This window comes from Paramisgurnus dabryanus, chromosome 5 (genome assembly GCF_030506205.2).
Source record: "Paramisgurnus dabryanus chromosome 5, PD_genome_1.1, whole genome shotgun sequence".
Taxonomy (NCBI): domain Eukaryota; kingdom Metazoa; phylum Chordata; class Actinopteri; order Cypriniformes; family Cobitidae; genus Paramisgurnus; species Paramisgurnus dabryanus.
In genome coordinates this window covers 45868279-45894782 of record NC_133341.1, presented here as the reverse complement: position 1 = coordinate 45894782, position 26504 = coordinate 45868279, and the positions used below count along the sequence as shown (strand labels likewise).

The window sequence follows — 26504 nt, the reverse complement described above, 5'->3', positions numbered from 1 at the left end:
AAGGGAAAACAATAAATTACAGCGGGGGTTCCAAACTAGGGATCTCGAACTCCTGGTGGTTCGCAAGGGAATTGCAGGAAGTTTGTGAGTTGAAGAAAAAACTATTAATTACCACAAAATCATAAAACGTAAAAAATCTAAAAAATTTAACTTGTGCAAAATGGACAAATATGTTTTATATACAAATAAAAGAAAATTACCAGATGGAGGTCCAATATTAGGTAATAATAATAATAATAATAATGACTAAATAAAATACCACTGATAAAACTTTAAAACGAATTTAAAAAAGACGTTTTTGAAGTTAAACATGCAAATGTGCTATTAAATAAAAAAATAAAAAATATTAAATAAATAAAAAAATATTTAGTTAAATCTAAAGTAAATGATTTAGGTCGATGGAGATCGGCTGACAAAAAGTTTGAAAACCCTGGAATTGCAGTACGAGTCAAAGTTTCATGACCGACGTGTGCTGTTATTTACCGTTACCTCACTAAGTCTGGAATAAATCGCACAAATGTTGGGTTCATGTTTTCTTCCACAAAATAATTTAAATATGTCGCGATTATCCTTGTACACGTACCCTGTGGTGTGAACGTGAACAATTCATGTAGTCTTAAAGTGACAGTACACCAAATAAATCCTATTGCCAAACTAAACTTTTTAATGAAATATTGTTAACTAAACAACATTAGTCAGCCCTATAGAACACACAAAAATATTTACCATACATGCTGAAGTGTGGTATACTATCGTACGTACAGTTTAGTAGTGTAACATTGTAGTATAGTACCTTTTCACAGTAGCGTATCTGGTATTGCAGGACGTTATAGTGCGACTGTGTCGGTGTGGCCCAGTGTAGCGTCAAACTCGATTCTGTGGCTGTGCTCTTTCTCAATCCAGACACCACCACAGGAACTGCAAAACAACACAATCATGTGATCAATGACATCACCGTTACCAAAACACATGATGGGAACTACAATTCGACTATTCTTTTCGCCTCACCGTTGGGGCTGGTGGTAACGTTGATGGTTTCCCCCGCAGGCTCTTGTTGACTCAGCGACGAGACCCCGTTGAGGGCCATCACGGTAAAGCTGTAGGAGGTGTGAGGTCGGAGACCCCAAATGCTGACACGTCGGGTTTGTATCCCGCTTTGTGACGGACGATAGTTTATGCCGTCCCCACAGGGCATGCAGGGGCTTCCGAGGATCGGACACATGTGACACACCACGCTGTATGTGAGATCCGAACGGCCCCCGCTGTTTAGCGGTTCGCTCCATTCCAGAGTAAGAGACGTGTCGTTGACCTGAGGGACGAGGATGCGGGGAGACGAGGGTGGACCTGTGTGGCAAAACACATTTATGTTTATATAAACATAGTTTTAGAGAATTAATTAAATCAATAATCAATACAACAGTATTTTTGCATTGCATTGTATCTGTGTGTGTTATTCGTGTTGTTTTAACAGCGAGAAAGCCTAAATTTAGAAGCGGAAGTACTTTTCCAGGTGGATGAACTTTTAAATTCCTGTGTCCTTTGTTCTTTTACAAGCTAAGGGATTATTTTATAGTAAGATAATCGACATGCAAACAGATCATGATCACGCACATTAAATGATAAAACCTGAAATATTCCTTTAACTTGACCACAAAATGAAAGGAGTGGAGAAAATAAAGAGAGGGAAACAAAAGAATAGAGAAGAGGAAGGGAGGATACCCAGCATATGAAGTGTGTTTGTGTTAAGGTGCGTGGTTGTACACACGTGTGCAGGGTGTATCCGGACTGTCGGTGGGGGCGCGATGGGAACCAGTGCGACACATGCATGAGGCAGACCCCATCTCTCCTGTGTGACTGGAATCAGGACACGCTATACACGGGCCTGGACCAGAACCCATCTTGAAATGACCCGCAGGACACGCTACAAAGAGAGAGAGAGATTTTAATGGTTGCCTTTATTTGAAGTAAAAAACAAGCACACAAAATGCAAAAATAAACAAAATAAATGCAAACGTTACACATGGCAAAAACGTTCAAAAGCATAAACACAAGAGCGTAAACACACACACATTCAGTAGCACATAAATAAAAGAACAGGATGAAATGTGTCAAAACAATACAATAGTAAGATATCAAATCTGTTTCATTGAAAAATCTTCACCGTTTACACGCAACAAAAGAAAATATTCAAGATGCAATACATTTCATTCAGTAATGCACATTTGTTTTCCTTCAGTTGCCTTAATTGTAAAAAATAAAAAACAATTCAAGCCAATACACACGCACATCCAAACAAACACACACACACACCCTCTTCTTTTCTTTCTTTCTCTCTCTCTCAAGTACTAACACACACTATCACACAGTCTTGTGTGTCATCATTTAAACAAGCATTTGCAAAACAAAACCAAACAAGTGTCCGTGTCCATTTCGGTTTAAGCTTCTTTCCTTTAATTTAAATAAGTTTAGACGAGTTTTCAATCTCTGTGTGGCCGGTACCGTATGAAATACGATCATGTTCTTCAAAGCGTTTAGCTGCTCCATCACTGCCACGGCTAACATGGTTATTAAACCCGGCTAACACAAACACACTTCCAGCACATCTGAACCTCACACGCCCAAGCATTTCAGATTACACGACAACCTTACTTTTCGAATTGCTTCGCAAAAATACGTGCATGTGTGTACGAACGAACGCTAGAAAAAAAAAAAAGATGAGCTCTTTGCCTGACTAGTTTCATTTCACAATCAGTTCTCCACAAGCTCTCTCTTCATGGAAACACATCTGGAGTTGATTAACATCGGTTTCGCTCCGGCCCAACATACGGTCTGAATTATTCTCATGGTTTGGGGGGCTTTACACCGGCACGAGTGCACGTTTGAAAAGGCCCAATAATGAATGTCTGTGATTTTACAGGCTGATGGATAAACTTGTTTCTAACTTTAGAGCTCTGATGGGCTTCGCAGACACAAAGTTGCCATTATTTACCTTCTCTTGACATGAGTATCTGTTTATTTTAGCTAATTAAAGGTCTTCGGTGAAACCTAATCTCAACCGAATAGAAATCTCTCTGATTGCTGTATATTACTGTTTTCATAACACTTCTTTTCATTTATTTTGACCTTCACTGAAACTGAAGCAAGGGCCTTTATTCTAGTTATACATGTGTTTGGTAACTTTCTAGATAAAAAAACAGCTTTTGTTCTGGTATACAGAAAGTCAAGTACAGTATCTTCAATATAATACTTTCAATTAAATGTAATTATATAATTAAATATTATTATAAAATGAATAATAAGTAATTATTATAATTATTTCGAAAAAAATAAGGTTTTAGCAGTAACAACATAAACAAACAAACAAACGTAGATTACCTAGGAAACCAAAACATTTGTTATTTTCGACAAGGTATTTTTTTTCAATTTAACAACTAGTCAGACCATGAAACAAACTGAGTCTTTATAACAACAGATACTCTCACCTTAATACTAACTACAGAGACTTTAATCCAATCCAGATAAGTAAATGGATTTGATAGATGTTTTATAACTGTAAAACAAAACTTTAGCATTGCTAGCATTGTGCTAGCGACACAAAGGTCAGGGGTTCGATGACCGATGCACTGTGAAGCCTTGAGTATAGTTTGTTTCTTACGTGTACGCCTTACAAATCATAGTTTATTTGACTTGTATGTATACAAAGATGTTCGACGCATGCGCATTGCGACAAAATGCAATACCTCTCTTTGGCTACAAAAATTCGTCAGTGTGGGTACATTATTCTAATGACGAAATATGCACGCGAACCCACGCGTAAAAACTTAACTATACTTCAGGCATAAGTCTCCCCGATAAAAGTGTCTGCCAAATGCATAAATGTAAATGCAAATGCGTGATTCTCGCGAAAATAGATTTTTGAGGTGTCATGAAACATTTTGATTAAAAAGTAAATGCTATCAAAATAGGAAGCATACAGTCAATAACATCTCTTCTTCATGTACTATTTTGCACATGATTTCAAATGACATCATACAAATTTTTTTCCACATTTAAGGGGAGAATTTTCATTACCGTAACGTGTCCATGACTGGATTTGGGTTCTTTGAGATGGAAATATTTATAATTAAAAAAATCTAAAAAATAAAAAGCTTCAGTGCATGTTATACTATAAACATTTACAGTAAAGAAACATGTGGTATTTAGGAACATTGGTAAATGTAGAAACAATAATAAGGAATATAAATGTGTGCAAGAAAAATTTTCTCATCCTCCACAACAATTTTCAATCATTGTTTAAGCCCTCAAGGAACTAACATTTTCAAAAAAAAAAAAATAGTTGGAAGAGACATAATTGGCTGTGACACTCAATATGGCTAACAGTTCTTATTTTTTCTCTCCAGAAAAAAGTTGAAATTTTGTTTGTCATAGTACCTAGACAACTTTTTAGTTCTCATTACCGAAACATGAGTTTGTAAATGGATATATTTAATGTAATCATGTTGCGGTAATGATCATTTTTGATAATGATAATCTAAAAAATGTAAATAATTCTACAGGAAATATTTTTTAAATCCACTAAAAATAATGGTTATAGTAAGTTCAGACCTGAATCGTATACGTGCAACAAAAAAATGGCTTCAAGGCCTTTTTTTTAATTCTGATGCTGGACACCTTCTAAATCTGAATAAAAAATAAAAAATAGTGAAACAATTTCTGATATATTACCCCTTCCCAATTATCAGCCTTATCAAACTAAAATATACCGAACATACATATACAGTACCGATTGCGCATTATGCGCTATACAGGCTTCGACACATTTAACTGAAACATGACTGTTTGTCATGATCATAAAAATCGTTTAATCAGAAGGTGTTTAAAAAAATATTTAACATTTTATTAAATGGGTAAATAATGAAGAAAAAGCAGTTAAGAGAGTCCAGAATAAATGCAAACTTTTTTAATATTGTTTTAAAAAAAAAATCATCGCAGGTTGGGACCTCAAGAAGCTTCTTAATAAAACATCACAAGTACTACCTTGTAAATTCTGAGCAAACGGTGAAGAATAAAATATAACAATACTTTTAATTTACGATTATTTTAAATATGGAAAAATATAACGAAAACATGAATGTGTCTAAACTTTTCAAGTACCTTCGTGCAGCATTTCAATACTACACAGTATACAAATATAATAATCATTTAGTACCATGGTATCACTGTTCAATACCACCACTGTACTCATGCATAAGTGAATTTGTAGGTGGCTAATTATCCATTAGTAACACGCATACACACACACCAGTGTGTTCTGTGACCGTTTGGCCCTTCACCTGTGACCTCTGTACCCACACACTCCTTCTTCACCTGCTCAATAAACTCCACTATTCTCTCTCCACTCTTCCTTCATTGTCTCTCTCTGTCTCTCGGCCCCTGCCTAATTGGTCATGTCATTAGAATGGCTTTGTGCCGGACACATCCCTGCCCACAGGCGCCACTATTGTGTCTTTGTGCCGCCTTTGTGCGTACGTGGGAGATGGGGGGGGGGTGAATAGCAGATGTAGTGTGTTTGAGTGAATGAATGCTGAGTAAGTCATTGAGTGTGTGTGTGTGTACACTCACAGAAATCACAGCTGCAGTGTTTAATAGATGAGTCGAAAACACACCAGACACTCTTAACATACTCACACGCCCCACCCTTCATTAAAGAGCTCAAGTCACGGATTTAAACAGGGAGGATTTCATCCCATCCGCTCTATTGAGACGCTGTGATGACTTGAACCGGCGCTGATAATGAATCATGTGTTTTGGGGGAATATTTCGGGTTAAACGTACAAGCTCCATCTCGAGTTCAACAAGTCAAAACTATTATGTGCTGAAAGCAGCGTTTGTTTTCGTAAAAATTGAACAATTGCACCGGCGGTAATGCGCTCATAATGCCGGGTTTTAAGGCAGAAATTGACAAAACAATGCGATCGTTGTTTATTGCAAAATTTTTCATCGCGGGGATTCCAACACCAATTATTTTTGGTGCTAATCGGCAACATGAAACAGATGCTGATGGAGTTGAGATGTATTTAACTCAGATTATGACACTAGCAATACCATGACTGAGGATTTGATGTTTGGTTTCCAGGGAAAGCACACTCGTATAAAATGCATAACTTGAATTAGCTCGAAGTGACTTTGGATATATAAGTGTCTGCCAAATGCATAAATGTAATGTAAATGTACCCAGAATGCACCGGGCAGTAATATAATAAGGAATGATAATGTGGCAAAGCACAGCCGCAGGACACTGATGAAACACACAGTAATCCATTTCTCTCTCTCTCTCTCTCTCTCTCTCTCTGTACAGCAAAAGTCTCGACTTCCTTTCTTTCTTCTCTAGTTTTTGTGGTTAACTACTCAATCTCTTGTCTCTGTTAACTGTTCCCTCACTGTTTAACTGCTTTCTTGAATCTCTCTCGCTCGAATGTCTCTCCGTGTGACTGTGACCTCCCATCCGTGTCGCAGATGCTGTCAGTGTAAACATACGTTCGCACCCCAACACTCGTTTTCAGGGCAGAAGGGCAAAACGTTTTCATGCAGACCAAACTAACACACAATCACCCGTCTAATTCAGATTTAATACAGGTTTATCCAGTTCAGCGGTTTAATTTGACAATTATTTTCAGTTTAATTTCATTTGGCTCATCTTAGCGTCACACAAAACCCGTCCGTTCCATTCCTTTCAATTCCACTCCACTTTTTTTCTCTCACCTTTACACTCCAGTTCTCCACGGTTGGCCTCAAATCCCGGCTGGCATGTGCAGGTGGTGGTGGGTTGGTCTACCCACTGTCCATCTTCTCCACAGAACATCTTGGGCGGTCTGGGATTGGGTCCAGGCTGAGCAGCATTTGGCACACATTGGCCCACCGCCTCCTGGACCAGCGACCGTGGCACCGTCTCGGGGAAGACGGATAGTGAGCGCGTGAGAGCGGGGCACTTTTTAAAGAAGACACGCACTGATAGAAGAGCCATGCACGCGCCCTGGGCTTGGAACGCTAAGTAAAATCCACGCTTGGTCAGAGGGCCCAATCGCAACGTTTTCACGTTAAACTTCCTATCTCCGCCTTTACGAAGGAGGAAGTCGGCAGCCACGGTGTCGACCTGAAGAAAGAGAGAATATACAATCTTGGTTATGTCTCATCACCAAATCTCATTATTCGCTCATTTCTCGAGCTTTCAAGAGCTTATTTTTGATTTCTCATTTGGTAGAGCATCATCCTCGATGGGTTTGACTTCCAGATAGCATGCATACAGATAAAAGCATCTGCCAAATGCTTAAACGTAAACATAAAATATCTGCACCTTGGTGTAAGGGTTCTCCATCCATGCAGGGTAAGTAGGGGTGGCGTCATCTGTGTCAGTTTGGTAATAGTACAAGTTAAAGGTTTCTTTGCAGGTCCGGTGCGGCGTGCTCCGCGACGAGCACTCGATCATGGTGAACCGCAGCTCCACGTACACCTGCGACGCCCCTCGCCGCTCGATCAGTTTACTGCGCAGCCAATTACTGGTGGAGCCGTCGTTCTGACATATCTGATAGGTCCTAACGCTGTTGTTCTCTTCATCCAGACCGCTTATCTCCTCCCACTGCACGTAGAGGTGGGACAGAGAGAAAACAAACGGATGATGATTGGCCGACGGTTTGTTTGATGTGCGCATTGATTTACTTTACAATATATAGTTTCAAATGCTCAAGCTATTCAGGTCTCACCTCAGGTCTGGTTTGAGAGTTCGTCGTCCACTTCAGATCCGACGTCTCTGCTTTAGTGTTCATCAGGACCTCTGTCACAACAAAGAAGAGAGATTAAAGATAAATCATGTATAAAATACGAGATCATGTACAGGTGTTCTTATAACAAAACACATTGCTAGGTCAAGACAAAGTGATCCCTCGGATTTCATGGGACGGTGTTTAAACCACACCATACATTACATAGCTCCCATATTCCACAGGGATTGATATGGGAACACAAGCATAAATTCACACAATAAAAAACACTACTGTAAGTGCAGAATTTCCAGTAAATGCCCATTTCCACCTCTTTATCTTTCCTCACTCGTCTGCGTTTTACTCAAACCGGCCATCGGTCATTACATATTGATGCTGGCGATGCGTTTTAATCAGGCATTCGTTCAGGCACCCCCTCCAGGTTTCCGTGCATGCACCTGACCCCGCGGTTCGTCCTATGGGAGGTGTGCTGGTCACGTGACCACCCGAAGCCACCAGGTTCAAACCAAGCTCCGATCCCAAAGACTCGCTTTGATCTAAAAATACAACCATGGAATATTTCTTCAGATTCCCTTCCTAGCCGCGGCGTCTCCATGGACAAACACCTCTATTGCTCTTTCTTCCTGTGCTGCCGTTCCCAGGAGTGTAGGAGTTTAGCATACCGAGATGGAATCAATGTGTTTCTGTCTGTATGTATCTGGGTCGGGACTTGTCTCTGGGACTGCCGAAAAGCATCAACGAGGAGAAAAAGTCTGCTATGGCCTTTATAATGCAATAACGGTATACTGCTTAGCATATATTGAATCTATATTTGTTTTATACAGTATGTGATGCATTTCCCCTTATATTTCTGGTTGTAAATGGTATATCTTTACCAGTATGACTAAAGAGAAAAATGCATTCATATATTTTTCATTTGTCACACTGGAAGATGAAGATGCCACACGGCATTGTGGGATGCAGAATACGTATACGGCACATGTTGGCAACTGCTGTAAGTAATCTGGGTGTTGAATGCACACACTACAAGTAGCGATTCTTTATCTGTATGTATCTGGGTCGGCACTTTTCTCGAGGACTGAATGGCTTTCCGCCGCTGGTATCACCTAAGATTCGCATCAATATTAAAAATAATGTTATTTAAGTGTGCACCGCCTCAGGAAAAAAAAACTGACGTCTCTCGTTCGGTGCGACCGCCAAACGCTCTCCTATACGCCATCCATCTTCCAGACGCCCCCTCTCTCGCGTTCATTATTTCACCCATCACTTTTGCTTTCCCTGCTTTCAAATTTCACATCCCTTTCTTGCCACGCGTCCGTTTTCATTTCTCTTTTCGATAACTCCATATGTCCCCATCACACTTTTTATCTCTCCGCGCTTCCCTCTATCCGTGGCCCTTTATGTCACCCTTTCCCTCTGATGTGGAGAGGCTGCGGCCGGCTGATAAACGCAGTCCAGCTCCGAGAATCAAAACGTAGGACGCCCGGGAGGCCGGAGGGGAGGATGAAAGAGGGATGAGAAGAGGGCAGGGCGAGGGAGGTTTGGAAAACAGGGCGAGAGAGAGAGAGAGAGAGAAAGATGATTTCTGACGGTGATTTCCCACTGTGAGATTTGCTCGGAGTTCAGAAGAAAAACAAATTACAGACTCATCTGCACTAAAAAAACACACACAAATAAAGGAGAATCTGATGGCACATGTCAAAAACACGTCTGGCTGACTAAAACTACAGGGAATAAAAAAAAAATATTTTGCATATTGAAATTAAATACCATTTAAAAATTAAAAATAGAAAAATAAAACAAAAGCACGCACATCGACCTTACAAGGCTGCTCAACTAAAACTAATTCTTTAATTAAATTTTTTAAAATATTTTTGGGGGCTTGGTGGGCCGACTTGTCTCATAAGCTTATATAAAAATATGTAAACATTTCCTCTTTTTCATTTTGACTGTGAAAGTAACCCTGACATGTTTCCGTGAGATACACTTATTACAGTTTATACGTATGAAGGTTATTGAGGACATATGGTGTGTGATGTGATATATTACGCCGCGTTACGGTGTCTGTGTGTGTGTGCTTTCCCTGTATATAATTACAGTGGTCTATATCCTGCTGTCTACTCTATCATTAGGTTTAATGGGACAGGAAAAGCCATCGCGAGTGCGTTACGGCTCACCTCAAAAAATAGGTTAGACTCTGTGAAACTCAAAGTTGACACAAGGATTATCATTCACCTGGCGGCGCACACACACCTGCACATCTGTCAGTGGCTCTTTGGCCCGATGTCACCGGCGCCGGCCTCTGTTCTGATGGATTAGACACACGGCAGGCGATTTCTGTCCGAACTCGTTTCTTTTGACCCGTTTAATGCCTGCGTCTTACTGTATATACGGACGCACTGAACTCACCCGGATGGGTTTTCCAGATAAGCGCAGTGGACATAAAGAGTGAATGACCTGTGGTACAACGAGGGTGGTATACACACAAACTCAATCATACACTTGTACAGAAACGCACACATTCTGTACAGAACAGCTGAAATAATGTAGGAAAAAACCGAGCAGACGCACATTCATACCCGCCTGCAGAGATGAGTAACAAACAAGATGCACACAAACGCGCTGTGACACGCAAACAGACTCACACACACAGATAAACACTGATTCACGTCTGTCATTATTATTACTAATGAAAACTTTAAGATTTCCGATTATTCACTTATTCAGACTGTTACAGACACCTGATGACTCCTGTTTCCGTCCAAACCATTTGTCTTTCAGAAGTATTTATTTAGAAGTCACCCAACATGGGAAATTCACTTTAATGTGTTGTTTGAACACAATTGTGTGTCGCCTTAAAAATCTGTCCACCTTTTATTTATTTTAAATACCTGTAAAACCTCAACAGTCTCATGCGGCAAGCTGTTGGTGTTTTTCTATTTTAAATCTTCTCACAAAACAGCACCCACAAAAATTGGCATAATAAATGTTATATAGCGTATTTGGACCTGAATCTTCAAAGGTACATTCTGAGGACACCCAATAATAATATTACATCTTGAAAAATGGCCATATTAGGTGACCTTAAAATTTACGCATCAACTTTACCTATATTTTTGCTTAAAGGAATAGTCCATTTTCTTAAAAAATCCAGAAAATTTACTCACCACCATGTCATCCAAAATGTTGATGTCTTTCTTTGTTCAGTCGAGAACAAATTATGTTTTTTGAAGAAAACATTCCAGGATTTTTGTAATTTTAATGGACTTTAATGGACCCCAACACTTAACAGTTTTAATGCAGTTTCAAATTGCAGTTTCAAAGGACTCTAAACGATCTCAAAGGGGTCTTATCTAGTGAAACAATTGTCATTTTTGACAATAAAAAAAAAAAAATATGCACCTTTGAAACTTTTAGACCTCACGCACCACGGCATCATGTCAAGAGGTCACGGATGACGAATGCGAAACTACGCCCCAGTGTTTAAAAGTGTGGGAAAAGAGGACCGTTCCGACATAGTTGTATGTCGAATGAAACTAATTAATGTTTTTTGTGTCAGTTTATTGTTGAAAATGGTCCGCAAATGTGTGTTTCATATATGTAACACGTGACCTTTCCACGGCATTATAAGCAATTACGTGAGTTCGCACTGGCGCATCACATGACCAGAGATAGACGAGAAGTTGTGGTTTAAAAGTACATATTTGTTTTTTTTCTTGTCAAAAATGACAATCGTTTTGCTAGATAAGACCCCTTTGCCTCGTTTGAGATCGTTTAGAGTCCTTTGAAACTGCAATTTTAAACTGCATTAAAACTGTTAAGTGTTGGGGTCCATTAAAATGAGAGAAATCCTGGAATGTTTTCCTTTAAAAACATAATTTCTTCTCGAATGAACAAAGAAAGACATCAACATTTTGGATGACATGGTGGCAAGTAAATTATCTGGATTTTTCTTAAGAAAATTGATTAGTCCTTTAACTCTTTCGCTGGCATTGACGAGATATCTCGTCAATCAGAAGAAAACGCTTCCCTGCCAATGACGAGATTTTCCATCTTTCCGCAATACCGCTATTATCTTTACACAACTTTACACCCTTCCACAACTTTTTAAACCCGGAAGTATTGCCCTATGGCAAGCGGCTGCATGTCCGTGTCTGTTTTAAAGATCGCTCTGAATGGGATCTCTATGAAAAGTCCGTCACAAAAATGGAATTATCTCTGCTTTTTGCTCAAAATGTGGTGTTTCTGCAGAAACCTACCCATATTCAAAAGCTGATTGCAAAAGAACCACTGAAGGTAGGATGAAACTTTTTTTGTTTGAAAGCAGAGGGTCATGTTTATATATTTAAAGAAGAACATTTTATGGAAGGCATTAAACTTTGGTGAAAATCATGAAAAACGCTGGCGCTGGCTGGCAACTTTTTTTTTAAACGCTGGCGGTGAAAGAGTTAAGAATGTTTTGTAAAAATAAAAGTAGACACATATGTATTAATGGGCATTAAGTGTATAGAGCTAAAAACTGCTGGAAAGTATATTTCAGACATTACTGTCAGACAAATACAAGTCAGATTACAGTTTCTTTCCTAAAAATGTAAGCAAAAGTCCTCAACAATATCGAAGAGATTTCATCTTAAATAGATTTGTCCTATAAAAATCTTGATGATAAACTACACAATGACCTTGATTCAAATATCACAAGTGTGTTTCTGTGAGCTCTTTAATTACACACATCTTCACTCTCTCTCACACACACACACACGGGGAAATGACTAAAGACCAGCAACGGCCTACAATTACTCTTTCACTTTAATTAAAGAAAAGAGACAGCGCCAATTACTGGAAGAGAGAGATAGATGGAGAGAGAGATGAGGTGAACGTGTGTGTGTGGTGGGGTGGAAAGTTAGGGAAAAAAGAGGCCAAGGTGAAAGACTGGCAGAGGAGACACGAGAGAGAAAAGAGGGATTAGGAAGAGATGGATGGAGGGATGAACAGAAAGTGAAGAGAGACGAGCGTTTAACATGACTGCTGTAGCGTGACAACAGTGTGTGTCTGTCTAATGGTTTATAAGTAAAGAACACCTGGACAACACACACACACACACACACACACACACACACACACACACAAATGCTTCCATTAGGAATGTTCAACATGACAGACTTTTAAAACCGGATGGTTGAGCTGTTGTACTGGTCGACCAGTTGCCGTTAAACTGTATGTGAAATCAGTGTTTACTTTCTCAATGAAGTCACCAGTTTGAATGCATCAATCGGATCTGACTGTTTACATTTCAAATTCGCCGAATAAGCTCAAAATATGAATCATTTTCTCTAACAAATGTATCGTTTCACTTTAGAAGACACTTTTTAAGCCACTGGTGTCATCTGGATTACTTTAGTGATGGATGTTTGTGCTTTGGAGCTTCGCCATGCTGAGCCCTATATAAGGCATTTAAATATAAAAATATAAATTTGTGTTCAATTCAAAAAATCATATACAAATCTGTGAAAGCATAAGGGTGAGTCAATTATTTAGGGGAAAACTATTTCTTTAAATAATCAACAATACTAACTACTGCTGTGCAATATATAGAAATTACTGAAGATTTGGCAAACGTGCCTTTCACGATATGCATATCGCAATAAATGAGTGATTTAATTTTAATACTTCCAAAAGTAACATATGGTCAATGTCTTAGGTCGATGTGGATAACATAGTATATGGGGCGTGGATGTTATTTGGCATATATGCCAATATGACAGTGGTGACATTATTTTAGTTTTTTGTTTACATTGTTAAAATGTCTGATTTGTTTTATGCAAAAGTAAAACATGGCTGTTCCCTTTCAGAAGTCGTTTCCATGAAATCTGAAACCTAAATGCCACCTTCGTCAAAAATTAGATAATGATACTCTCGGCATGTATTATGCGTTTATCAAACACTTAAGCTTCAAATCTGCCTCATCCTGGGCTTAAGGTAATTCATAAATGCTGCTTTGTTTGTAGATTCTATTAAAATAAAAAGTGCCTATTTACAAAAAAAAAAAAAGACTCTGTTTGAGTGTTTTGCATGAGATCTTCATAGGTTTGGTTATATAACTTTTTTTGAATATATTTTAATAACATTTTAATTGAATTTAGAAAAAGAAGCAGCAACGCAAATTGAATATCGCAATATATAATAGGGGTGGATATGAATCAATACCTCGATTTTATTTCTAACGATTCAATGCCAAACATAAAAAAAACTATTTAAAGTACCTTTATTTTGACATGTTCCACGTCCTCATTCTTTGACGTAACGTCCATCTACGCATTTCCGCCAAAGCGCACATTTTTGTTTATAAGTGAATGCGATGCAGCAACAAAGCGGTTCAAATGCAGATATCAAATGGTTAAGTTTAACAGATTTATTTTACATTAATTTATTTTTTCAATACTTTTTTATGTGACATTTTGCCCCTCATTATTAATTTTTCTTTATTTAAAAAAAAGTGTATTTTTGTTAGTTAGTTTTTGTAAATGTTCCAATTGGACAGAGATTGTGCCATTTTCAAAGATTTTAATGAAATGTCCATGCTAAATATTTAAATTGTTTTTATATTTATAATTAAAATTTAACTGCTTAACTAGGCACGTAATACAAAAATATTGATAAATTAACTGAACTGAATCGAATTGTAACAGTACAGAAAAACTGTTAGATGTATCAGCAAAAAAAAAAAAAAAAAAAAAAAAAAACGCATCGCTGGCGGATAAAATTGATTTTGAATCAAATTGTAATGATCTGTCAGATTTACACCCCAATATATCGCAAAAATATCTTCAATATCACACAGCCACAATCCTATCTCTAGACCATCTCACAATCGCTACGCAATATAATTTCTCTTATGCAAGAGAAGTTCACCTTAATCCATTAAATCCTCATAAAACTATTTGAAAAATCTAAGTAAAACAAAAGCGGATAAGCCTGACAATGAAAAAGATGAAACGTGTACAAACTCCACAAACAAAATGTACTTCTTTAGCTATCATATGAAAACATGGCTTTGTCTCTAAAGGGGCCACCATGAGAAGCGTTTTGTCTCTGTTACTATGGTTTGGGCGGACAGAAGCACGTGAAAGGAAAGCGGATCGTTTCTGAATCCACGTAAAACAAATGAAGAATACTTCTCTCGTCTCAACTTGTTGACATGCTTCACATAATCCGACGCATCTTTGAACGTAGATTTGTTTTACCTACGAGTAAAAGCATTTACATAGCGTCTCCATGCGTACTTGTATTTGACTTGGGAAGAAAAAAACTAAAAGGCATCAACATTGTTTGCTTTTGGACGCAGAAAGCCTAAAGCCAGAAACATATACGGCAAATGCCTGGCCATGGAAGGTTTCAGTGTTACCATGACGGTAGCAAACTGGATTGCTCGAGGGGACAACAGATTTGCTTCAAAGTGTCGTTAAACTGGACTGTTTTACTATTCTCATAGCTATAAATGTAAAGCGCTTAACTGTTTTTCCACCATCACAAATGTTGAACTAAAAAACAGTGACCGTTTAGACATTTCGGCTACACTTCGACACGTATTTGCACGTGTGCCACACCAACAACCTTAAACCACTAAAATCATTCATACCTGTACAAAGTACATTTTGTCCACGAAATCACATTTACGTATGCTGATAAAATTTTTGAGGTCTACAGAGAAAGAGAGACAGTGAGCAATAATTTCTCACCATGAGCAATAGTCTATACCGAGCGTGCAGTTACCTGTCTAATATTGAATTTCAATCTCAATGTGTGTGGCTTTTTCTTGGTATCGTGGGCACAGATTTAATTTGCTCAGTCATGTCGACTTGGCCTTGTGCTCAGAATACTCTAATATGACATTTATATTACACACACACAGACTATTTTTTATGCTGCCGGGCCCTTTACCAAACAAACACACACACACCATAGCTGTCAGATTTGTAGCACATCTACAAATAAAACACATTTCACACGCCACTGCTTTTTTAGTTTGCACTACTCTCATGCTCTTTTTTTCCCTAATCCAAACTAGCACACGTCTACAAAGACAACCCATTCATACTATTTCATTGCACGCAGTATACAGACAACCTGCATGCATGAAAAGTCCTAATGACCAAAGACATTTGTCAAAACATGAAGTAAACAAATCAGACCACACCGTGCGAAAGCCCCACAATGCAATGCGCTCAACTTGACCTTTAATTTTCAGCAAGATGAATGTAGCATTAGTGACATCAATCGCAATTTCTCTCTCAACTCATTATTCGCCAAGCGTTTATGACATTTCATGACAAAAATGTCGGAATGCACAGATTAAAAGTATGCAGTGCACACTATAGTAAATACTGCGCAGTGTGTAGTAGGCAGTATTTTTCATTCCACACATAGTCAAGGACAACCTTTGCAAGCAATCTGTTGAACTCTGGAGCTCTATTGATGTGCGAATGACGACCGTCAGGAAGCATAACAGCCTTTATCATCATTACGTCTCCATATGGCTACATTATAAAAAACACACGCACACAATAACTGACCCTTAATCATATCCACTTTGACGCACACACACAAAGACACACATTTATAAGTGTCGGTGAAAGGATATGGTGTACTGGTTTGATTGGTGTTTGAATAAAGAAAGCAGACCGTTTCTGTCCATCACGCATACAAATACACGCTGGCCCGGCATAACCCCAGCTGAAATCTAATACATAATACACTCTCGGCATGACTCTCCTCCTTCTCTTTTGTTTCCTCCACCTCTTTTCTTTCTCTACGCCTCTGTTTTTCACCCAGCTGATCGGAGTGTGAGAACGCAACCATGTGTTAGTATATGTGTGTTGACACAAATTTGTACCCATAGTGAAACCCATGCACACTTATTTAACAATTAAATATCATAGAAGCATTTCAAAAAGATCTGAAAAGATCAACAACGGTGCTATATTATGCGTGCCAGACCTGTAGATGGTGACGTTACGTTGTAAAGATGCATGTCATGCCTGCGCACGTATGCATTCTTTTACATAGTTTTTAAATACAAACAATCGAGATGAAGAAAACATTGCACAGCTTTGTTTAGACAGAAGACGAGCGAGGTTTATTATGACTATAAGTATAAATTGCGCAAAACTTTGTTGGAGAAGCTTTAATAAACTCAGTATCTTCAGTCTTGTAGGCCACCATTGTTGCTTTTGGTTATACTCGCAAAAGCCTATAGATTGAATTAACACATGCGCATGATGTCAACGTTATAACGGAGTTGCGTTTACGTAGTTTACACGAAGACGACAAGGTGTTGTTTTCAAAAACTTTGTGTCTTCAAAAGAATGTATTTTAAGAATGCATCCTGTCGTCATGTAAACGAACAACCAAACCACATGAAACTAGAAATATAGTTCCGTTTCGCAAATACGCGGTGGTCGGCATACAGTGCGTTTGTAACCGTGCATACTTTGTATGCCTAAATTGCGTATGCACGTAAAGGAAAATGTAGTATGTAGCCCAGGAGATGCATTGCATTTTGTCGCAATGCGCAAGTGCCTAACGTCTGTGTACACGTATGAGTCCAATAAACTATGCTTTGCAAGGCTGTGCATTTGACTGTGCGCGTACGTTCTATATTTCGGACTTTATGGTTGAAAATATTTTCGTAAACGGCCCCTAAATGTACCAGTGTCTAAGTGTAAGTTACGTCTTAGTAATAAACGTGTGCAACAGACTCCACAGTTGTATGGAAACACAAGATTTGATGTTTTCGTCAATGGCCCACCACACACATCTGACCCATTTTAAGAGCTCCTAGACAACTGCGTCCACGGTTGTAACATCTGACTCATCTCATATCTTTTCTAACAGTGCGTCTTCTGTGAATGCAATAATCAATAATGGTTGTTCACATCAGGACATTCCCGTTGCTGCTTAACATGATTTACTAAAAATCAAATGTGTTCCTGGACCAGCATTCTTCTTGGCCCTGTAACAACATTACTATCAACCAATCAGATTTGTGGGTTTGATTTAGGGCTTAAATGCATTGAAGTTATTTTCCTATCAATTGATCTTTTCTCTCTGAACCAGAGTTGTGGTTTGAGTGGTGTGTGGCACTTTAACAGCCTTATTAACCAGTCATTTTCCTCTAATTCTAATGGTAGTTAATAGTTAAAGTTCAGGATTCAGTTCAGGCTATGATGGTTTGATAGCAGGGTTGGTATAGGGCCAGCAAAGGCCCTGAGCCAAGAACATGTCCTACTTGGGGAAACCCCAAAAGATTTAAATAAAGTAATACAAATGAACTGGCTTTGCTTGCTGTCCGCAATTGTACTTTGTGCTATCGGTCTGTAATTGCAGCCGTGCTATAGAGACCAGCGAGATTTCACCAGGAATGAAACAAGAGAGGGTCGTAAAAGTAGACAGGACGGGGTGAGGAAGAAACCGTGTACGAACAGCAACAACGTGCTGTGAACTGCAGACAAGACGGATGCTGCCGAATGTGCACTTACCAACAGGGGGCAAATGGGGTATTGCGGGTAGCTTGGAAAGAACACTGGACGAATCGAATTAAAAAAATATATATCCAAGATCTCACACTGCGCCCTAATGAGAGAACTAACACAGTGTTTCGATAGGAGGGCCTACATTGTGTTTGAAATGTAAAATAAGGGATCAAACAAGATTAGTAAGAAGGTTCATACACTTTTCTTGACTATGAAACATTCAAGAGAGAGCTCTTTTTATCTCATCATGAAAATGTCTTTCCATTTATCAATAAATCGAGTTTTGTTGTTTTACGTATTCTTAAAAAAATATTGCAACAGTCTAGGAAACACCAAAATTTTAGAGTGAGTGTAAAACCAAATTATGCATAAAATGTTTAAGACAATACATATTTCGGTAGTTTCTGTGAGACGCTCATGAATAAAACCCACATAATCTGTCTATGTGCATTATATCTGTGCTCATGTTGTGTGGTGTACACCGTGGACTGTAAAGATTATTGCACATTGCACAAACCTAACCAACCTACTGAAACCAGCAATTCATTTCTGTGAAGTATTCCCAAGAGACTGAAAACAGCAGAAGCCGAGGAATTATTGTAAGCTGGCGAAAGGCCAAACTGGTACAAAGTCAAACAGTGTGTTGTCTCCGGCAAGTGACAAAATGTGATTTGCCCAAGTGGGACAGGGGGAAATTACTGGGATGTAATTTAACCCCATAAACCCAGACACTGGTAAGCTTAAACCTAACCCAAAATCTATGGTTAATAGGAATGTTGTTCCAAAACCAACAAGGATGTCGGAGCATGCCGGACTTATGGTAAATTGCGTTAAGCACTTCGACAGATGTTTAAGATGACCGCAGCACCACCACGGTTCACTTATAACATGCTTTGTGGACGCAATAAACTCTGGATTTACATTATTTGAACATGTTATCAACAAGTATTGTACATAACGAGAACCATATCTGAACCATACAAGGGCAAATTGCTCTATGGGTGTGCGAGATCAATGCTGCGACAATTTTGTAAACACTAGTAAGGTATGCAGGTGTTTATATATCTTTGCAAGCGTGATAACTTTGCAACTCCATTTTGTAAACACGCACAACTGCATTGCAGGATCCTGATCAAGTCCCTTCTCTACCGATTGTGTCCGACTCTATAAGGTCAAAGGTTCATGCTAAATAGGGCCTCTCGATTGCTTTTAGAGGCATGTAGGTGGATGGAGAGAGAGAGAGAGAGAGAGAGAGAATGATGGAGACAGAAAGAGAAAAGATAAAGACTCTTTGGCTGTCAGCCCCTCATCCATCAAGGCCATACTGACACCAATGCACTGGCTGAAGAGACATGAGCGAGAGAGAGAGAGAGAGAGTCCAATCCCAACAAGAGCTGCTTGAGCACTGTTATCATCCCATCAATCTGCAGTGTTTGGATCAGCAATCGGGACCGTGCAGACCACACAGTCCAACAAAAACACATAAAAGCATGAAACACGGAAAACGATTCTTTGCATCTGAGATCCAGCATGCAGGCTTTGAGACAAGCATACTGTGGTAAGACCGGAAAGAGTAAAGGTGCTGGACTGATGATTAGAGATGAGACGCAGAGCTGCAGTTTAAATCTTCAAGCGGCTAATCACAGGATTAACAACCAAAGAGAGAGAGAGAAAGAGAGAGAGAATGAAGTGAGTGGGAGAGAGAAGACTGCTTTAAATGCAAATCCCAGTCTTATAAAAATCGGTTCCATTTAATAGGATTTCTGGGGAGGGTTGTGCATTTCTGCAGTGGGAGAAGAGTGTTGGAGACTTCACCCCAGTCAAAAGGAAATGCTAAATGACAAAAAGTTAACAAACAATGCAATTCACATGTAAAAATACACACGTGTTGCCGATATGCTCGATTGCCTGGTTGAGCTTTTGCATCATGTTAATTTTACGCTTGGCTTTCACTCACTTTTTAGAATGATAGTATAACTTGGATAGGATAATTAAGTATTAACTATTTATAATACAATAACTACATAATCCTCGCTGATTTCAAACATGCATGCATGTAGAGTGGTTATATGGTTACATGACAACAAACGCATAGCATGCTACGTTATACTTCTAAAACGTGGCGTGACGTATGATTGTATTTCTTAACTATAAAATGTCAACGTGTCCATTAAGAAGAAGGACAGAAAAGATGAAACAGAAGAGACACAGATTGGGGATGAAGGCAAAGAGAAGTGAATAAGTGACAGAAGGTGGGATAGCTAAGCTCTTTTTTTGCTTCGGGGTAACAGAAGCAGGAAGACAGAGAAGTTCCTGAGCTCTGACCTCACATGAAAGCCATTGTTACCTCTCTCTCCTTTAGCTGATATTTCCTCACAAAGGGAATTAGAGATCAGTGCGGTGATCCTCACAGATCTGGCATTAGTTTAATCTCACACAGGGGTTTGAGTTACTATCAAATCAAATCCAATCTCCCCCCTGCTGCTTCTGTTTCTGACTTTACCATATTAGTCGATACAACTGCCAAAACCCCCGGTACCACAACTCCTCCCAAAGTGCAATGTTCCCAGTGTACTATTTCATACAGTAACAAAAATGTGTATTGCTTCATACCGGACTATGAAAAAATAATATGAAAAATACTGTAGAAAACTTTACAGTTAACTCTAGTAAAATAGATACTGCGTTTCTGAACCTTAACAAGATAAATATTAATGTTTTCTACAATATTCACTACTGAAAAGTCAAGCTAAGACCAGCATAAGCTGGTAAGTTGGTAGCTGCCTGGTCTCCCAGCTTGGTTTGGTCACTTTTTAAGATGGTCTAGTTGGATTTAGCTGGTCTGCTTGGAAGTCCAGCTTACCCACCAGCTTTGCCAGGGTGGAAGACCATCTTAAACCAGCTACTGCCACCTTAAACCAGCTCATGCTGGTCTTAGCTGGATTTTTCAGTAGGGCGACAAAATGGTGTGAACAATTAGCTAGAAAACCATTATTTTTTTAAATGCTTATTTCGTTTACCAAAACAAAACTCTACGAAAAGTATAAAGTATCTAAATGATTTTGTTTCATGGCGACTGACTGTCGCGAAATTTACGGCGGTAACCGTCGTGCAACACGTCAACGAACAGTTCCCTCAGCAAACCAAGACAAGACACCATTTCCGTTCCGCATTTCGTCCACTGAAATCATCTTCTCCCTTGAGATGGCACCAGCAACATGATTTCGGACACTTATCAACTAAACACTGCGACAGAAACGCGTCAATAACTCATTAATGTGAGACAGTGTTGCTGTCGGAAGAGCATCACCTGCGCGTGTCTGTCACACAGGTCGGTTAATTGATTTCGGTTGGCGGGAAGCAGGTGTGCGCGAGGCGCGCCATGTAATGCAGAACTAATCCTGCATCGATTAAGCAGCCTGCGGCAAACCGACAGACCCACAAGTATGTAGTAACAACATCCCTTTACTCATCCATACTTTTCTTGGCCTTTCCTCTGTCGACGGGAACCTTAAGCACAGTGCAAGGCCATTCATCACTGTATCGATCACCTATTGAACTTACTGGACGGAATATCCCGTGACAATACACGACTCAAATTTCGATCGACCCGAGAGCTCCATATATCGGCAGTCCTCTTTGTAAGTTAACATTTGGTGTTATTTGAGATGCACTTATTGTGCCCCAGCTTGATCCGCCCAGCGGCGATTTTCAGTGGAGAAAACACCAAAGAGGCTTAAGAATGAAGTCAATCGATGTTATTAAATGTACAGTCCATAGTCATTTCAGAGTCATTGTAATTATATCGATTATTGAAGAGCACTTTAAATAGGCTTTAAATTGGGTGAGGCAACCATAATGACTGCACTTTTAAAGATTTCTACATTGTTTCCTCTTTTACAGAGACAATTGTTTTAAAGCACACCTGTAAAACGGAGACATTTAGTGAAGAAAAATTCAACAAATCCCGTCAAACAAAACTCCAGGTGTAACATCACAGAACCCGAAAAAGCGTTTTAACAACTAAATCCCTTATTCTCGAAGTGCCCCTGGTAACAAAATAATGGGCCTGGACTGGTGTAATAAATTGCGTTATGGTTTGACATACCCGGGGTTCTGCTAACATGAAATATAATACATTAAATTCTTGAAATTGCTCGGAAATGGCAATTGAAACGTAAGCTTGTAAAAACAGAAGAGCAATGATCTTAATAGCCTCATGAACGAATAGTGCAGTATTGTAATATGTAGTATGTTATAGTAATAACTACCATTTTATTAATGTATACCGCAGTATTGACTAGTGCATTGATAACTGTTGTAAGTACAGTAGTATACTTTAATAATTCAACGAATTTTAGTACAGTTTACTATAGTAAATACTACTTAAGTGCACTACAGTATTTGTTCATGTAAACAAATGGGTAGCAAACAGGTAGTTGAGTTTAATAACACTGTATTGAGTTACCTTCCTCCGCCAGTGTTTTGAACAGAAACTCCAGTAGGATAATCCAGAGCGTGGCCACATTCCTGGAGAAGAACTCCATCCTTACTTTAGATAAATGTTTACAAATTCGGGTAAACTGTGTAGGGTTTGGGAGTCGTCAGCTGGCACTTGTACCCATCAGGAATGAAGAATCTCGCGGTGGGAGTCGTCACAGGACAGCGAACAGCTAACAAGCCATGGCAGAAACTTAACTTTCAATAGAAGATGAAGAAAACTGTCTAGTGAAGTGTGATAGATGGGGAAAACCAACTATTTGATAAACGAGGCTTCAATATGTTAGCATATAGATAGCTAAATGTCTGATTGAAAAAAGTTTAAGGTTAATGATTTTAAACTTTCTGCGCTGATTTAATTGCGGTCTGTATCGTTATAAAACACAAGCACGCGATTCTTCGCCTTTTATCTACACGCAAAAATGTGTGTCAGTTTTGCTAAAAGCACACAGTGCAACAGCATGCTGTTCAGCTCCGCTGCGTGGACCCTCTTTGTGAGGGGAGTAGGTCGACTTGTCCCAATTTTCACACTCCGATACCGTATGCTTTTAAAAATCCACCTACTAAAACAAGTCCCGCAGGCCACTTCGTTTACAGACCCATCGGAGACGTCCGATTTTATTCGGCTGGTGGTTTAAATGACATCGATGTCCAGCGACTGAAGTCTGATCTCAGTCCGTGTATCCACCTCGTCCTTTGTATCTTTAAACATGTGAATGTCCTGCAAAATAACGCCGAGGCGTGAACGCGATCTTCAGTCAACTCAACGCGTTCCTGTGTGTTGCTCCGGTGACGGCAGATCGTGCAGTCGTTCGTATGGATATGAACGAAAACCGCATCGAGATGAAACAAATCTCGGGAAATCTTGGAAGTTAATACGAAGCGTTGAGTCTCCCAGCAGCCGGTCGCTGTAATGTGAAGGAGCTGAGGAGCAGTCAGTCAGTCTCCTCCTCTCTGGAGCACCTCCTCCCCAGATAGTCCCTTCACTATAGGCCAATTGATCCTGCTCATTAAAAAACGGCAAAAAACTTATGCGGTCTGAAACAATATCTGATTTAACTGCACGGTCATCGTGTTCGCAAAAAACGCGGTGAATGTTTTATCAATGTATTTGATTGCAATTTTTTAAATTAATAAATAACCCAGATAAAAAATACTGTTGTATAGTTTATTAAATATAGCAAACTGCAGTTAAAGGGATGGTTAGCCTAAAAAATTAAATTCTGTCATCATTTACTCATCCTCATGTTGCTTTAAACCTGTATGACTTTCTTTATTTTGTTGAAAACAAAGATATTTTAATAAATGATGGTAGGCACGAAGGTGACTGACTTCCATAGTAGGAAAAACAAATACTTTGGAATTGGGTACCGTGTGCTTACTGTCATTTACAGATATGGGGGACTTGAGTCAGTCTTAAAGAGGACATTTAACAAGACTTTTTTATGCTGTAAAATAAGTCTTTGTGTCCCCAGAGTACGTATGTGAAGTTTTAGCTAAAAATATCATATAGATCATTTATTATAGCATGTTAAAGGAAAACACCACCATTTTTCAATATTTTACTATGTTATTACCTCAAATAGATTAATTAATACATAACCATCTTTTTCAATGCGTGCACTTTTAATCTTTGTACAGCGCTTCTTGAATTTCTTAGCATGTAGCCTAGCCCCATTCATTCCTATGGCTCCAAACAAAAGTTTTATTTTGTGCAACCATAGTTACTCATGTACTCATGTAGCAGTCTTTAAATAGGGAAAACGTGGAAGTGTTTGGTGGCTTCTAAATTCATCCCTGTTTGGAGCCATAGGAATGAATGGGGCTAGGCTAAATGCTAACACATTCACGAGGCGCTGTACAAAGTTTAAAAGTGCACACATTGAAAAAAGATAGGTATGTATTAATTTGTGTTGAAAAAAGGGGGTGTTTTTTCTTTAAAATTGCCACTTTGTAGGTGTGAGCCAAAGTGTACTGTTTTGGGTGTGTCCTCTCAAATGCAAATGAGCTGATCTCTGCACTAAATGGCAGTGATGTGGTTGGATAGTGCAGATTAAGTGGCTGTGTTATCCCCTTCTGACATCACAAGGGGAGCCAAATTTTAATGACCTATTTTCTACGTTTTTTTTCCAAGAATGGTTTATCGAAACTAAGTTATTGTTTTTTCACATTGATATGTTGATAGAAGCACTTCAGACCCAATTGTAGCACTTAAACATGGAAAAAGTCAGATTTTCATTATATGTCCCCTTTTAAGTCGCAAATTTTAGGACTTGAGACTTGCTTGACAAATATTAATCAAAAACTCATGACTTGAGACTTTACTCAGACTTGAGTTAAGTGACAACTTGCTTTTTATTTGTTTATGAACGCACCTCAACGGCACAACCTAACCACGTGACACAGCAGGCAAGCAGATGTAGAGCGATAACTAATAAGCATCAACAGTCATGACTCACTAAACATGGACAGGGTGTGAGCAACCTAGTCATGCTGTATTTAAAAAAATACAAAGAGAACGTATCTCACCCAATATTATTTTTTTTATTTTTGATGTGTGGATCTTGATTTGTTTATCTCTGTTCTCTGATTTTGTTAATTGTTTCATCCTGATTTGTATTTATTTATTTTTTATTTAATTGATATCGGGTGAAATACATTCTCTCTCTCTCTCTCTCTCTCTTCTGATTTGAATTAGTTTTGCATTCATTAAACAGAAAATTGGGTTAAAATATGTTAAATGCCATATTCCAGTTTTTCTTACCTGCATGCTTCCCTACGGTCTAGTTATATGCTGGCAATCATAGGCATATTAAAACCTTGTGGTGCAACAGCCCCATATAGATGCCCCCCACCCACATACTCAAAATTGATCACACAAGAATCCAGTTTCTGCTAAAATGACAGTTAAGAGCAAATCAAAGTTTCAAGAGCTCTCACGCTTCAAATACTTGACTGACAGGACAGCTCGCCTAGCAACAAAAAAGTGCAGCACCCCGCTCTTTTCTAAGTCAATCAAATAAAGGCAAATTTTATTGGTTACAAATGCATTCTGTGTGATTCGCCCCTAAAGATCAAGTGCTTTTGTAATTTTATAAATTCAATTTAATTTGTGATTTGAGGTGGTGCCCCTAAGATTTGGTGCCCCTGGGCACTCGTCCGATTGCCCATATGGTTAATCTGCCTATGCTAGAAAAAGAGTTGGCTGTGGAGGGTATGCAACGACGTCACTTTTCCATGTGACCACGTTGAGTGGCAAAACACTCAACAAAATGGCTGGTTTTCATAGTGGCTGCTGCGAAAAACGCCAGTAAAACTGACTTTTATCCGCTTAAATTGAATTTAGTTGACCATATGGCCAGATTGCTTTCCTGATGTATATGTTTGTCTTGCTTAACACTATTAAACCATCAGCTGAGTTATAAAAATATCCTCTAAATGTTATATTGTTTGCTGTGTCTTGAATGATTGGTGAACGCTTTATTTAAACTATTAACACACACTTCATTTGGACAACATGCAAGTCCATCACCAGAAGCTTTTGCGAAGAATAGTAAATTGTAAAATATTATTTCAATAATTTTTTCATCTGTGCCATACTCCGGTTGCAACGTAGCAGTTCACATTGTAGTACTATAATACTATTGCTATACCACCATGGTATTTTTTGGTTAGGGAGTGGTGACTTATCATCGCT

At 38.9% G+C, this 26504-nt stretch overlaps 1 protein-coding gene across 2 annotated transcripts in view; it reads right to left on the bottom strand.

The window, feature by feature from the left end:
- The window catches only part of ephb4a (eph receptor B4a), a 32121-nt gene extending 8385 nt beyond the window's left edge, over positions 1-23736 (bottom strand). The window contains exons 1-7 of one of the 2 annotated variants that reach the window (XM_065284425.2): positions 22776-23736; positions 7761-7831; positions 7355-7636; positions 6763-7153; positions 1766-1921; positions 1009-1344; positions 794-918 (exon numbers count right to left, since the gene is read on the bottom strand). In XM_065284425.2, the coding sequence (XP_065140497.1) occupies positions 794-918; positions 1009-1344; positions 1766-1921; positions 6763-7153; positions 7355-7636; positions 7761-7831; positions 22776-22854 (1440 nt within the window). In that variant the 5' untranslated portion in view covers positions 22855-23736. The remainder of the gene's footprint in view (positions 1-793; positions 919-1008; positions 1345-1765; positions 1922-6762; positions 7154-7354; positions 7637-7760; positions 7832-22775) is intronic. The other variant, XM_065284424.2, reaches the window with a different exon arrangement.
- Positions 23737-26504: the final 2768 nt, after the last annotated feature.